The sequence below is a fragment of the Neolamprologus brichardi genome, chromosome 17 (genome assembly GCF_056152115.1).
Source record: "Neolamprologus brichardi isolate AB-2024 chromosome 17, ASM5615211v1, whole genome shotgun sequence".
NCBI lineage: Eukaryota > Metazoa > Chordata > Actinopteri > Cichliformes > Cichlidae > Neolamprologus > Neolamprologus brichardi.
The window spans coordinates 31,965,883-31,982,011 of NC_142120.1; the positions used below are offsets into that span (position 1 = coordinate 31,965,883).

The 16,129-nt window shown below is 40.8% G+C and overlaps 1 protein-coding gene across 3 annotated transcripts in view; it reads left to right on the forward strand.

The window, feature by feature from the left end:
• lrp8 (low density lipoprotein receptor-related protein 8, apolipoprotein e receptor) overlaps positions 1–16,129 on the forward strand; it is a 178,114-nt gene that overhangs the window by 91,879 nt on the left and 70,106 nt on the right. For all 3 annotated transcript variants that reach the window (XM_006804008.3, XM_006804010.3, XM_006804009.3), the window contains exon 4: positions 12,071–12,199. In XM_006804008.3, coding sequence (XP_006804071.2) covers positions 12,071–12,199 — 129 coding nt within the window. The remainder of the gene's footprint in view (positions 1–12,070; positions 12,200–16,129) is intronic.

Sequence of the window (16,129 nt, forward strand, 5' to 3'; positions counted from 1 at the left end):
GGTTGAGGTTTGGACTTCGGACCATTGCAACACCTTGATTGTTTTCTTTTTTCAGCCATTCTGTTATAGGTTGGCTGCTGTGTTTGCTGTTGCATGACCCAATTTGTGGCCAGTCTTTAGGATTTCAGGGAGGTGGCCTCACAATTGACTCTTGAATACTTTGGTATACAGAGGAGTTCATGAACAGTTTGCATGTAGGAAGTGATAAGAGTGATTTTTTTTTTTAAGATGAGTTTTATATAGATATTTAAATGCATCTAATTAGGGCTGCTCAATTAATCGAATTTTAATCTCGATTACGATCTGGGCTTTCAACGATCATTAAAAATGACTGAGCCGATTATTAGCCCCTCCCTTGTGCTTTACTCTCGCGCTGCTCCGTGTGGCAAATCGAGCGCACCTCTCTGCATTTCGAACACGCGTCACAACAATTAAGAGGACCCGAGGGAAGCTCGGAAAGCTAAGCAGAAGTTATTTGGAGAGGAGAGTGACTGCCGTTGGTTGAAAAGAGAGGTAAAAAAAAACTTCAGTGGTGTGGAAACATTATGGGTTCGCGGAGTCAGACGTGGATCAAGTAGACATAGTGTGTAAACTTTGCTACAGTGTCGTAGCTGCACCACAGAGCTAAACATAGATGTTTACATTTTCCTTTTTTTTTTATATTGCAAACATTTGCACTGTTATCAGTATTTGCACACTACTTTATATTATTTTTTGACAATCTTTAAAGTCATTATTTGATACATTGTTATTGTTAAATAAATATCGTCAAATAATCGAGATCTCAATTTCAGTGAAAATAATCGTGATTATCATTTTTGCCATAATCGAGCAGCCCTACATCTAATTTTGATTTGTCAAAAAATGTCTACAATGGAAAAATTAGTGTTAGGAGCTAGAAGAAGAACAGCAAATAAAGAGAAGCTACCGTCTCCATGACCAAAGCATGCGTAACACAAGTAATCTTAAAGCTGATACAGCTTACAACTTAACTGGTGTTTTGTGATTTAAATAGCTGTGTGGTAACAGTATAACGTGAGGGTGTGGGCATAACAATTTGCCGACATGGCAGAAGCGCGACTGGATATAAAGCTTGCCTTTTTTGCATTTGATAATTACAGTAATAAAGTGTGATTCATGCAGATGTTCTTTGGGGATGATACCCGCAGAGCTGTCGTTTTCAAACATTCTCCGTGGGGTTCCATTTTCTCGTTGTGACTCAAATTAATTATCCAGGAAATTATTTATTTATTTCTCTTGTTTTTAACACCACAAAAAATTGGTTAAATTTATAATTCGACCGAACCCATTTTCCATTGCCTAGATTTAGTGTGTGTGCGTGTGTGTGTGTGTGTGTGTGTGTGTGTGTGTGTGTGTGTGTGAGAGAGAGAGAGAGAGAGAGAGAGAGAGAGGCAGCTTCACAGAGCCAGAAATATTTTTCTTTCAAAATTCCACAGACAAGTCTTTAGAAGTCATTTTACCTGCCTTTGTTTCTCTTTATAGATCTGTTTTTGTGCGTTGCCCTTGCATTTCAATAAAGTGCCTCAGAGGAAATTAGCTCAGTTTCCCCATCAAGTTCAGCGCGACGCTCTGCATCCCTCAATAGAGTCCTGACTGCCTTTTTTCCCTCTTTTGCCTTCCTTTTTGTGTACCTCCCTTTCCTGCATTCTGTCATCAGCTGAGAGATGTGGCACTAGCCACTGGCAATATTTTTAATTCCCAATGCGTCGTCTACTAAACAACAATTTAGAGGGCCCCGTTGGAAGAAAGTGGCAATTTCCTATGAAAGCGCTGGTGTTGCGCTGTATTTCTTCCCCCCACGGCACTGCCAGACACATAGGTCTAGACTGTGCTAATGGTTCCACATTTAACAACCGTGTTCTCCTGCTCCTTCACACCGGATAGAGTTAGGGGAAAAATAGAGCGAGGGAGCACGAGGGAGAGAGCAATTTTCAGTGGAAATTTTCAGCGTCACCTACGAGAAATATATGTGAGCTAAACCTGCAGGAGAAATCTACCCACCCTTATTCACATTTTCATTTGCAGAAAAAAATGAAGTAGTTTGGCTGGGAATTTAAGTGGTTTGCACAGAACTGAGGGCAAGAATTTTGAATTCTAATAGGCATGTTGTCACTCACTGTTACATGCTTTCAAACACACAGCTCAAACATTCACATCTAGAGAAACTTTGTTGCCATGGTTGTATATAGCTGCAGTGACACCGGTTCGCATCCTGATGGCGGGGGGCCGCTGTTGGTTATCTATTCCCATTGGCGCCCTCTTGTAAGAATATTTGGATTGCAGATAGGGGGCAGGTGCTAACAAGAATTTCTTCTTCCTGCTCCTTTTCACCCATGGGTGCAGTGTCATATTAATGGGAAGGAGGTTCTGTATGTAGGAAAAGAAACACTGTTGAACCATGTGTGAAATAAATAAAGAAATGAAATGAAATGAAATAGGCTTTTCAGATCTTACTTTGGACTTGTGGCTGTTTTGTAGGGGTGCAACGATACACAAAATTTACGGTTTGGTTCGGTTCGATACTTTGGTGTCACGGTTTGATATTTTTTCAATACACAAAAATGTTCATTCCTTTTTAATTTGTCATTTATTAAAATTATAAATATATATTTTAACTCAAAAGTAAAGTTTTTAAATTTAATGTTGCTGAAACAACAAAATAAAATAAAAAAAATCTATCTGATCGAGAAATCACTCATCTTTGGAAAAGAGAGTTTATTACAGAGAAATGGCTCTTTCCAAAATTAAAGCTATACTATACGCTTGTTCTGGGGTATATTCTCAGCAGCATATTAAAAATATCAGGTCCCCATAAGGAGAATCATGTGCTAACGGCTGTCTAAATGACTTGGGTAAAGTTTGTAGCATCCGTGCTTGTTGTTTTTGTCTGCTTCCACTTGTCTTTGCACTAGGATGATGTCGGAGTAAATGTGCAGTCATATTCATTGTGTTCCCACTAGTGCTGTCAGCATTAATCTGAAATGATGTTAACGCCACAACACGGGAAATCTCCGTTAACGAGTTACCGCGGATCGCCCCGTGTGTGGGGCTGGACGGCCAACACGTTAACGAGCTAACTGCGCTAACGCACTAGTTCCCACCCATGTAATTGAGCATTGCGTGGCACATTCGACATAATGTTTTACTTTTGTCCATGACGCGCTTACCATCAGGGTCATACGTCACATGAAAACCAAAATAGTTCCAAACGCCAGATCTGAATGAGGGTGGGGGGAGGCTCAGTTCCGGGTAGCGTTGAGGCAGTTGCCATGTTGCAACGAGCTTAGCTTCTGTCTTGCTAGCTTGCGCTGCGCTCAGTGGATCTGCACTCAACAGTGCAGCCTAGGCGGAGTAGTCGAACGCAGATCCACTGAGCGCTCAACACAGACAGCATCGTCAGAAGAAAAGTTGATAAAATTTTAAAAAAAAATTGTATTGTTCGATACATATGCGTACCGACCCGAAAACACTGTATCGAACGGTTCAATATCGATATGAGTATTGTTGCACCCCTACTGTTTTGTTATTGTCATAGGTTCACAGTTTTGTTTTGTTGTTCTCACTGCATGACCTCCCAGCCCCCCTTGTTTTCCTGTATTATTGGAATCCCGCTTCTTTCTCCTTTCTCAGCACCTGCTCCCTCTGATCAGTTTTTTTCTCCCTCTTCTTTCCCTTGACTTTGATCTTTCTCTCTCCAACATTCTTCCTCCACTCCTTATATCAGGGCTGCAATAATTGGAGATCAGCGTTCCAATGAAAGGCACTAATCAACACTAACCTTCATTTACAATGTAATCTGATATTAACTGCATACGCCCTTTCCCTAAATTGGATTTCACATCTGAAGGACAATGGCCGGTGGAGTTGGCGATACATACTTAGCTGGGCTGGCTTTTCCCACTTCTTCCAAACTCTACGTCATTTACATTCCGCACCAAAAGGACAACCAACTCAACCAAACTTAAGTTGATAGGTAAACAAAATTTGTGAAAGGAGACATCTGTTATGTTGGATCCATCCAAACATTTAACGTTTAATTGTTACTAGCTACTAGCAGTACCCCGGAACGCCGCTTGAAACTTTCATGAAGTCATAGACTGTATAAAACATGGTTGTAGCTTACAGGTTAGAAAAATGAAGCCAATATGGAAGTGCCTTTAACTTGGTTTCTATCCAAAGACCACAAGATGGCAATAGCTGTGGTTACAAAGAGACGTCCGGAAAATAACTTTATTTCTTGAACTCTGTAAGCACTTTTCTGCTGTTTATGGCCTCAGTCATTGATTTGGGGCCAAAAAAGAAAAAAATAAGTATTTTGCAAATCTTGGCCATACTATGTCTGAAAATAGGGGATTATATAATTATGGGATGAAACATAGTCATACTCATTACTCCCCATCACATCTAGTTTTTGGTAACCCAGATGGCAATGGCGCATACGCTCATGGAAAGCTTCAAAATACGGGTCAATTCCTGTGTACTCCTATGCTAAAATCTCCAGTTTATGGTCTCACTTAGTTAAGGACGTTAAATTGTGAAATTAGATGACCTAAAAATTCTAACGTGACGCTCTTGTTTGATTTCTAAATTGAGCTCCGTTGTCTTCCCATTGTCATTTTTGCCAAACACAGTTCCCCATTGCCATGAAATATTATGCTCCAGTTCTCAATGTGCAGTGTTCTTCGTGCTCAAGCATTCACACATACATGGAAAGATATATAAAGGTAACCAAAGATGTACTCAGTCATGCATTAACAAATATATGTAACAGTCCATATATTTAGAGCACATGCAACCCCTTTTTAACTCGTGCATGTAGTAATTCTGCCTGTTGTACATGCCTAGGCACACTTAATCTGTCTACAAAATAATTCATTTGAGCTATTCGTGCCCGATAAAGCATGATTTTCCTCTGTGAGTAATGCAGTGCTTTGTAGGCTAATTCAACACAATGAACAAAGCTAACTGTCACTGAACCTGAAGTAAGATTTACATGTCATTTGAATCCTTCAATTCTTTTGCTGATCTTGTCTATCAAATTTGCACAAATGTGAGTAAGTATGCAGGACAAATTCTGTATATTTACTACATTTCTGTATGATGCGAAAGGGAGGAGAAAAAAAACTGACCGCAAGGATATAATGCATGCACTGATTCATCCATCCACCCATACTTTTCCACTTATCCAATTCAGGGTCGGGGGGGCTGGAGCCTAGCCTACCTTTTCATCATAGATTGATCTAAAGTCTATGAAATGCCAGACAAATAGTGAAAAAATGCTGTCACAACTTCCCAGAGCTCAAGCTGACTTATTCAAATGTCTTGTCCAAAACAAAACAAAAGTCCAAAACCTAATAATATTTAGTTAAAAGTGACGTATGAGACAGAAAACCACATTTGGGATGTGCAGCCAAAGAATATCTCACTGTTCCCCCACCTTTTTTTTTTTCAATAAGCTATCTTCCTGTCAATCATGCAGTTAATGAACTGACTAATTGTTTTGCCTCTAATAACCACATTAAATATCACTGCTCAGACCTGAGCAGGTTCTAGCTGAAAGCTTTAGTCAGTGGTTACGAAACAAAGATAAATGGTACCTGCAGTTCAAAGTGTCTGCCCCTTGGAGGCACCTTACGTGCCACTAATGAAAGCATTGGGCGCCTCAGGGAGGACAAAAAAAGACTGCTGCTTGGAATGAGGTTAATGAGTGTCCACACGATGACACGACCCACTACAAACGATCAAACCATTAGATTTAAAAAGTCCTTACACGCCGAATAATTGGCTGATCCCTACATCCCAGGTCTTGAATGAATCATTGATCATCTGCGAGGTCTCGCCTTCCCGTCCTTTGTCGACTGCGCTCTTCTCCTCTAACTAAGGTTACAGCTCTAAAACAAAAGTAATTATTCCATACTGCGTTGTCGACTGCTTCTCCAATTCAATTCTACATTAAGATGTAATTCGGCTTGAAACGCAGCGTGGAGTGGAATTTTACGTTTGTGATTGGGTCTTAATGTGCAGGTCGATCAATTTGTAGAGTGTTATCTTGTAAAAATGTTTCCAGCGTGAATGAGTGAGTGGCCAAAAATTTATTTATTTATTTCTTATCTGTGTAAATTTGGCCCTGCAGTCACAAGAAGCCCCATTCCGATCCAATTCCAGCTCGATGCCTTTCTCTTTCTTTCTAGTAGCTTCCTCTAATTGCCTCGATTCCAGTTTGTCCTTGTATTGATGTTCTCCAATGTTGTGACCAATATCTGACCGCTTTCCCCCACCTTACATCCCACCTCCCTTCTTTTCTCCCTTATTTCTTGTCTTGTGTACTTGAAGATAAATATAAAGACATTAGGCTGAGACATTTAAGTGTTTGTGGTGTGGCGTGTACTTAATGGTCTCAAAATACATGGATAAAATTTAATATGACCTTTAAATATACAGACCAAGCCTCCAGTAAGGTGCAGTACCTCGCTGTGTATTGATTCAAGACATGCTTCGGCCCAGATTTTATACCACACAGAGTAGCCAAGCAGTAAAGGTTTACTGTTCTCAAGCAGGCAGTCGCCAATTTATGATGCCACCTCACGGCTGAAACTTGATTTTAATGATTCAGTTTCACAGATGATCAACTGTTATGGACCCCCCCTGTTGGACTCAATTGATGATCTGTCAAACACATGCAAGAAATATGTTTATTTTCTCTTTTTTCTCAGCTCTGATGAACATAGTTTGTAGTCCCTTCTGGTACCTATGTTGTGTCCTCTAAACCAGCGGTCCCCAACCCCCGGGCCTCGGACCGGTACCGGTCCGTGAGTCGTTTGGTACCGGGCCGCGAGAGTTGAGGCTCAGGTGTGAAATGTATAGTTTTCAGGGTTTTTATCGGTTTTCAGCGTTATTTTGTTATCGTTTTTATCGTTTACTCGGTTTTCCTGGGTCTTTTCACGTGTGTTATGAATAAATTTTCCTTTTTTCCGGTACCGGTACTAGTTTTATTTTGTTGTATTTATCCGCGACACCTTAAAGGCCGGTCCATGAAAATATTGTCGGGCATAAACCGGTCCGTGGCGCAAAAAAGGTTGGGGACCGCTGCTCTAAAGTTAAAAAAGACCAGGAAAAATGAAAAGCAAAACAATAAAAGCAAGTGGCTACAAAGAACTTAATGCCTTTCATATGGTACACACTTTTTATTTTCTTTTTTTTTTTGCCTTGTACTGCTTGCTTGCTGACTCAATTGACATTCAAAGCATTGCAGAGTATCTGGGCATTCATAATATGCCACCAATGTAGTGAGACATGTCATGTTTCTTCTGTGTTTTTTGCATAAAAAGACATTAAAACGGGGTACCTCATCAATCAGTGCTGTGCCGTCTGCGGTGTACCTTAAAGCATTTTAAATTCATGCAGCTACAATGCTTCGTGTCGATACAGGGTAAATCATCTACAAGCCTCCGTTCCTCCTCATTTATCATGTGCCATATTACCACATACTCTCCCAAGTGGCTTTTGTTTTGACGTTGTGTCTCATTGTGATGGACAGTGACTTAAGGATGGCTTCTATTACCTGGCCTCACACACGCAACTCGTAATAAATAATTATCTTAGCATTAGCCTACGGGGCTTGGGGACTTCTACATCAATCAACTACGAGGCTCGCCTCGATGCTAAGCATGGAGCTGTATAGTGGACGTGGTGCCGCGCCACAATGCTCAAATCCCTCCCTCCTTGTGAAGGGAAATTAAGAAGGTAGTTCATCAAAGGTTCATTAGCATACAGCTCCTTGCTCCGTCCACCCCTATACCCTCCTCATAATAGACACTTAGACGGGCCATGTGAGGAGAATAACAAGTGTGTACTACTTCTGGTTGTGGACTTGTTTGAATTAAAAGACTGCATCGTGTTCTGTGTGCCAAATGAGTTTTCTGACCCCAGGATGAGCAAAAACCTATTTCATATCCAGAATGTACAAAATACTAAACCAACACATTAAAAATGATTAAAGTAATTTTTCCCTTAAAATATACAGTGAATTTATGTAGTTAAAATAAAGTTGACACTGAATGCATTTCTTCCAGTCATCAAAATCCCAGTCATCTAGTGAATTGAATATTTTCTCATGTGATAATATGCTTCCTACCAATAAATTCACAAAGCTAGAGCTGCTGTGTAAATAATTTTTTTCTCCTGGAGCCAGCTATCTCGTCCTAGTTCACTTTCACACTGCAGCGCAAGCTTCTATTAATGCAATCTGCACAGGAAGCCACGGAGGTCACTCATAAATTTAGTTTGGCTTGCAGCATTTCACTACTGCATCCCTTCACAGGCTGTATTGCTAACACTAAGCAGTGAATTTTTAACTTATTCTATGCACACAAGACTGTTAAGGAATTTAACCGGGTACATTGTTTTTTCCTCATCATAATTTCCTGTGTTTTCTCATAGTACCTGCTATTCTCTAATAGCACTGCCATATTAATGAAATCAGGCTCATGCTCTCAAAGTAAAATTAACCCTTACCCGGAGTCTCTCTATTACGGTGTGAATAGAGAGGCTCAAGGCTGAATCTGTTGAGCCTCGCGTGCTTTGTTTGTGTCACAGAAATGAAAGTTGAGGGAAAGGCTCTGACCTGGTCATCCAGCCAATTTGCACTTGTTTGTTTCCTTTACACCTATGTATCCTGTTATATTCACTAAGAGTACATGCTTGTTTCCCAACCCGTTTTTACACTTATTCGATAATGCCTACACCCACCAGGGAGCTGTTGTATTGAGCCCTCGGTGTCTTACTGCTCATCACCAAGCAGCTCCACTGGAGCATGGCTAGTATCAGTGCCTCGCCTATTATTTGCTCTATGCCTTGGCAATAAGCAAAGGTAACTGGGAGCTAACGGCCAAGTGTTTATATCTGTGCCACAGCAGTTTCACAGCTCTTGAAATATTCATTCAGTACAAAGGTGAATTCACTTACATGCCTTTGACTGGCAGCTGAGGCGATGATTCACAGCTGCTTTGGTCTCCACAAACACTGCATTTGTAGTTTAGAGTCATGTGCGTCTTTATTTGCATTAGGATGCTTTTATGGTCTTGTGTACATCTTTTTCCTGAGAAGGTGGGAGCAGGAGTCAGATATTGCACTCTGCATGTAACACGATCAGAGTCCGCAGTATCTCTCCCTCAGGAAGTCCTGCAGTTCTCTTTAGTGCCTGCTTTACCACTTTTGTCCACCTTGTCAGCATTTAGTGAGAGATGAAACAAGGAGAGATAGACAGAGGGCAAATTTGCTCTCAGCACCAATTTATGAAAGATGGGGAAAGCAACTTTAACTGCGACTTCATTATCAACACCATCTGGACTGGCAAAGGGAAAAACAAAAATACATCCTAGATTAAAAAATACATGATACGATGTTTTTTCCTTTTGATTACATGCTGATCATTTGTTCCACGCTCGTGCTTCCATGTCCTTTAGTTGACGCAATCTGAGATGCAGACTTGATAGAGCAGGCATGTTTTTGTTTTTCTTATTTTGGCCTGTACAGGCACTGCGACCGATGTTGATCATGCCAATTGCTCCATGTGCTACCCGCTTCAGCTTAGTCCACACAAACTCCTGTTGCTTCCGCATGCAGCGTAAAAACAGATTTCTTAGCTTGCACAACCCAATTTTGTCTGGGAATGGGCTGCACAGTAACTGAGGCAGCAAATAGAGAGACCTTATGTAGAAGCTATTGGTGGGGATGAAACTGTTATTATGGTCTATCAAATTCTAATAGAGAGCAGAAGAATTGACTTTTTAATAGTTATAGGTTACTGTTTGATTGTACATTGGCAGGAATCGTACTTCTTTGTATTTATGGAAAATGATTACCCTTGGGGTGAGAATCCTCTAATTTGTTTCGTCATAATCAGTGTTAGCTCTTTTTTTTTTTCCCCTTGCTCATCTGTATTCAGCCTCGTGATTGGCAGTTTATCCGTGAGTCGACCATTCTGACTCGCAGGGGCCAGAAATGGTCAGTCAGACAAATTACATCCTTTTAAGCCAACTGTCAGTCAGACACTTGGTGGACTGAAGTCCTTAGGGGATGTTTCCATGTTAGGCTTTGTATGAAACTGAGGAAGTCTCCCACAGTAGTATTACACTGCCACACACACACACACTAATATACACACACACTAATATACACACACACTAATATACACACACACGCTCTTAGAAAAGCTAGATAATGTGGAAGCCAGCAACACTATTGTCTGTATAGTACCATATCTCTGAGGCGCACATTTAGATTGCTGAGACAATTCACATGTTAGGACACCTCCACATAACCCACATCACATTCACACCTTCACATCATCCAGAAGAGCTGCGTTCTTTGCATCAAAGGCACAAGAACATGGGCACGTGCACTCACCCGCACGCGCTCTTATTGTACACGCAGACCATTCAGTCCCTTTTGGCAGTAATAGCTACACTGTGCTGATATGGCGCTTACTCGTTGGGTCTTTTAAAGCGGATTTGCAGGGGGCTTTTTATTTCTTTAAAGGAAAGGAGAAACCTCATTTAGGGGATGACGGTTTGAAAAGATGCTCGCGCAAGAGCTCGATATTCAGCGAGAGGAAGAAAGATGGAGGCGAGAGGAAAGTGGTCACCCAAAAGATCCAGCCTGGCACCAGGGCCCAAGTCTAACCCTAAACCGAGTTTTAGAGAAGACTGAAAATTCAAGTGGATGACTTCAAAGGTGATCACATCAACCAAAGGTGCACAGCTGGAGAGGATTCTTGCAGTCCCTCTTGGCTAAACTAGTCCCAACGTCCCACCACCAGGGGCAGTGTTTGAATATCAGAGTGTTGTCTAAAAAAAATCAAAACAAGGAGGAGGAATGTGAGAAGAATAAAATGGAGAGTGAAGCCGGAATGGGTGAATCCCATAGGTACTATTGATCTGCGGCTGCAACAAACGTAGGCTTGTTGCCAGCGAGCATGCTGGTGGTCAGATGTGTGTAATTGATGGAGTTGAGTTTGACACAGTGCTGTAATGTAATCTGGGGCTCGAGTCTCTGTGGCGTTAGAGTGGGAGTGAGAGACATTAAAGAGAGAGGTGAGGGGAAAATGAGGCAGGGTGAGGGTGTATAGTGGGTTGCCGGAAAAAGGCACAGGGATTTGCTGCAGGGACTGTGGGCTGTGTAAATGTGATGTATTAGAACGGTGTGTTTCCCTCCTCCCCCCTCTAGCAACCTCATGGGTTACACACGCAGGAACAATGGCCTTGACTACTGTAATAGGCTTTTATCTAGAGGGACTACTTTCTCAGTCGCACACAGTGTATAAAGGAGTGTGTTTCACTGTCTGCGATGTGCAGCTTTCCACTTCTTTTGCTTTCTCTGATTTACACTCAAAACAACAACCAATATAGTATTCTATACACCAAGTGTCCTTTTTCACGGCAGTTTGTTGCGATATGTGTCCGAGTTTAAGCTAAGAGGTGAATTAGAGGGAGAATTTGGAAAAATGTTGTGTAGCTCCATTTATAAATAATTTGGAAATGAGCTGTGGGGTCTTGACTTTGGGCTTTTTAACATTTATTTTGACACATTGTTGTCTAGTGCTTAAGGCTAAATATTCATGGCAAAACGAGCCCTGGTTGAAACAGTTGTTCACACACAGACTTGGGCACTTTTTTCTTGTTTGGCTTCCTTCTGTTTCTTCATTTGTTTGTTTGTCTACATTGTTTTTCCCCCAGCTCTGTGTCTTGCGTGACAGTGTTCCCACTCCTTTGTTCCACTGTAGCTGTGTGTCTAATTTAATTGCAGACCTTTGAAGAGGGATCGATTTGAGAGAGAAGATAACTAAGTTATCAAACTGCTTCATTGACTGGCTCTTTTTTCTCTCTCCATCTTTTTGCCTCCTTCCCTTTCTTGTCCCATCTTACTCTCCCTGACTTCATTCTCTCCCCCCTTTTTACGCCAATTTTCTTCCACTCATTCCTCTTCTTCCCACCCCCCACCCTCCGCCTTTTCTCCTTTGCTGCCTTTCACCCTTGCCCTGCAACCACAGGCCGACAGACCTGTCCTCCGGAGAAGTTTGATTGCGGAGGGGCTGCCAGCAAATGTGTTTCATTGTCATGGCGATGCGACGGAGAAAGGGACTGCGAGAACGGGGCAGACGAGGAGCAGTGCGCCGCGGGTAAGTGTGTGGTGGAAATGGTGAAGGAAGAAGCACATAGTTAAACACGCGGCACACTTTTCATGTTACAGTGCAGTCAGTCTGTTGTATTCCAGTTGGGAATAATGTAACGTGTAACCCCAATTCCATAACAGTGGGGACACTGTGTAAAACATAAATATAAACTGAATGCAGTTATTTTACTTATAATAGAACACATCAAATGCACCATTCTAAGAAAAATATTGTCTCTTTTTGGCCGTGGTTTCCACTGTGTAGCATCTGCTGTTCTTTTAACAACTGTCTGTAAACATCTGGGAACTGAGGAGAGCAGCTGCTGGACTGGTAGAAGAAAAGGACTGTCTCTATCTTGTCTAATATAAGATTCTGGCTGCTCAACAGTCCTGAATCTTTCTTGTGATGTTTTTCTTTTTGCAATGCTCCCAGTGTTTTCAGTCGGTGAAAGTCTGGACTACACTTAGGCCAGTGGAGCATCCAGATGTTGTAATAGACGCAGGATGCAGTTTAGTATAGTGTCATGACATCATCCTGGTGGAAACATATGTTGCTCTAAAACCTGTATGTATACCTGTATTCATGGTTCTTTTCCAGATGTGTAATCTGCCAAAACTGTAGGGCTGATAACAAGCCCGACTGTCCCTCTCCTCTTTAGTCCAGAGTGTGCGGCGTCCATCTTTTAGCCATCTTTAGTCAGTTTACCATAGTTCATTGTAATTGAGATGTTACTTAGCAAAGATGGCAGCATTTATGCTCGCTTTCATGTCCACGTATGGCATCTTCTTTGTCTGATAGAGCTTTAACCTGCATTTGTGAATGGCACTGAGTCCATGCACTTTCCATGACAGAATCATGCCTGTTGTTAACGCAGTGCTAGAGATCACAGGCATCCAATACTGACTTTCAGCCTTTATATTATAAACCGTAAATGATAAGATACCCAAAGTCTTTGATATTTTGTGTTGAGGAACATTATTCTGAAATCGTTCCACAATTTGTAAATGCACTTTTCTTTTGCAGATTGTTGAACCTCTGCCCATCATTACTTCAAAGCATCCTAACGCTTTTCGAATTAACTGCTAAATTTCTTGTCATCTACTTTACAGTCATGATGGAATTCAAGCCCAAGTCTGTCTCTTCAGAAAGCACACACTTGTTTGATCAGCAATGCCCTCACATGTTTTTAGTAATTATGCATACATTGACTGCTGTCACACTTTGTAGCATACATCCTCCCAGCTGACATCAAAGCTGTAGGAAAAAGGGGTATTGATTTTCATCAGCATAAACATCTGGCCTGCAGCATTATTGATTTTAAGCCTGAAACAAACACATGCACCCACAGCATATTTTTTTTGAAGAATATAGATTGCATGTACAGTTTGCCCTTTATGTTTTAAATTTCTCTAATATCTCTAATATAATGTTGGTCCTTTGTCCGAATGAAAAATGGCTTTTTTACTGTCACAGTCATTATGTTTTAATGGAGACAAAGTGGGGTCATTTTAGACCAGTTTTTGTATACTAAAGCAGAGAGAGCATGTACCAAGTGTCCTCACTAGGAAACTACAAGATTATCTGCGTGATGCATTTTAGATTATTCCCATAATGCTGGTATTGTCCTTCAGAAACTTTGACATTCATATATTCTCATGCTGAAGATGAGGCGCAAAGATGTGCAGACTCCCCAATTTGGCAGTCAACAAAACTCTACAAATGCCTCCTCATGTATTATTATTAATACAGTGTTGCTGTTAGCTGTAACATGCTGCCTTCAAACCATGGATATTGGTTCACCACATAAGTCACGGGGGCATCTGCACACTGCGAGTGCATCACATGCCTCGTCATCACAGTTAAAAGTATCGGTTTGCAGCTATTGTTTGCTTCCACAGAGGGATCCTGTGGTTTGCACCAGCATGGATCTCTTTCTCCTTAATGTCTCTTCTGCGAACTCTCCTCTTTGATTTCTTTGTGTTCTGTCCGCATCTTCTTTTTTGTTCAGTGTAATAATTCTCAAAAATTGATATAGCATAGTATAGTGCTACTTTGCATACTGATATTTTATCGATATAGAGACCCAAATATTAATGCTTTATTACATAAATTCAAGTACTCTGTGAATTTTGTGAACAAGAGGGACTGCAGGGTCGCCTTATAGCAAGTGTGAATTTAAATGTGAGTTCTTGTCTTTATCACACTTAACTGTTGTTTTATGAGAAACAGATTGCATCATAAGGTGATAAACTCTGATTTGTTATTGCACAGCATGTTGCAAAATGTTAAAAATCGTAACAATATCGCATCATGAGTGAAGTATTGTGAAAATACCATATTGTGGGCCGTCTGCTGATTCCCACCTCTCTATTGTCTATATGGAAAAAAAAAAGCTTTCACACATCAGCTGCGTGCTAATCCAGAATTTCCTTAGTGTAAAACACATGAAATCTGGAATTTGTTACAATTTTCCACATTTTAAAAGTTGTGATAACTGTTTTGGGGTTTGTTTGTTTTTCTCATGGTTAGCAGGATGTCCTAACTCATCTTCTTTCCCACACCTTCCTTCTAGTCTTTTCTGTGTTTGTCCCAGTTATCTGTTTTTATTGTGTGTGCGCGCTTTAGGTTGACAGTAGCACAAGGAGATCTCTATATGGAGTCTATGACCACGACCTAATGAAAACAGCAGGCACTGTTGATTTAGTCACGTAACCCAAGCTGCACTGTTCACATAGCGTCTGTATCTCGTGTATAAGTTTTCTTCCCATGCTTGCTTAGCACCTGTAATTTTCCATTGTATTTCTGTGTATTGATAGTCTTCCATTGCCTTTCATCTGCCTGGCCTGGCCAACTCTTCATCACCTTTTTCAGTAGAAAATAAAGTGGTTAATGCGCTTGTGGAAAAAAAAAAAAAGAAATTCATAGGGCCCTTGATGGTAATTGATTTACTGTCTGAAGTGGTTTGATTATATAGGTGAGTGTTATAGACGTTCTGCTGCAGAGATCAGCCTTTGATGAATATTAAAAAGTTGACCGGACATTTAGAGATCACACATTAAAGCTGACTTAAAGCCCAACAGCACAATGGATCCATTAACGCTAGTCTTTATTTTCATGAAAACTTAACTCTTTTTCCAATACACAAAATTTCACAAAACAGCTCAGAGTATCTGAAATTCAAATTTCATAATCAATCAGTTAAACACAGAGTGCAGATATCGCCTTATTACAGATGTGGATAACAAATTCAATAAGTGGAGGAACACAAATTAAGAACACTACAGCGTTTAAAAGCACCTCCTTGCAGTTTTACACCTCCACCAGCCTCTGAAGGTACAGTTTACTTGCAGGTCTGCCGAGATTTGACATTTCAATTTTTTTTTTTTTTAAATACAAAATGTCAGCTCTTCATCATATTATGTGTGAAGTCACAAAAGAGGATTTATTGTTGGTTAAAGTATTAAAAGAGCTGTAGTCACAAAGACTCCTCAGCTTACATGACTGTTTACTTCTCTGTCACTTTAGTCACAGTGTGATAGCAGCAGCAAAACAGGTACTGTTTTTAGATTCTGAGTCTGTGTGCGTCATCGTGGGAATGCATGTTCTTGAATACACCTCCTCTACAAACACTCCTTTCCATTAATCTGAGGACATGTGATCATATCAGTTTCATGTCTAAATAAGCACTCTCATTACTACTTACTCATATCTAACAATACTCATGTGTCACTTTCAGTGTGGCACAAGATTGAAGTTTGCATTTGCCCCTATAACACACACGCACACATACACACACCCTTGTGTGTTTATGGGGCAAGTCATATAACATCTCTGAAGAGGGCTTCTGTCTGAGTAGATTTTACAGAATATATATATTATATAATCTAATGTTACCGTAGCTTAATGCTGGTGTGGTCCATGCAGGGGTCAAAGTGG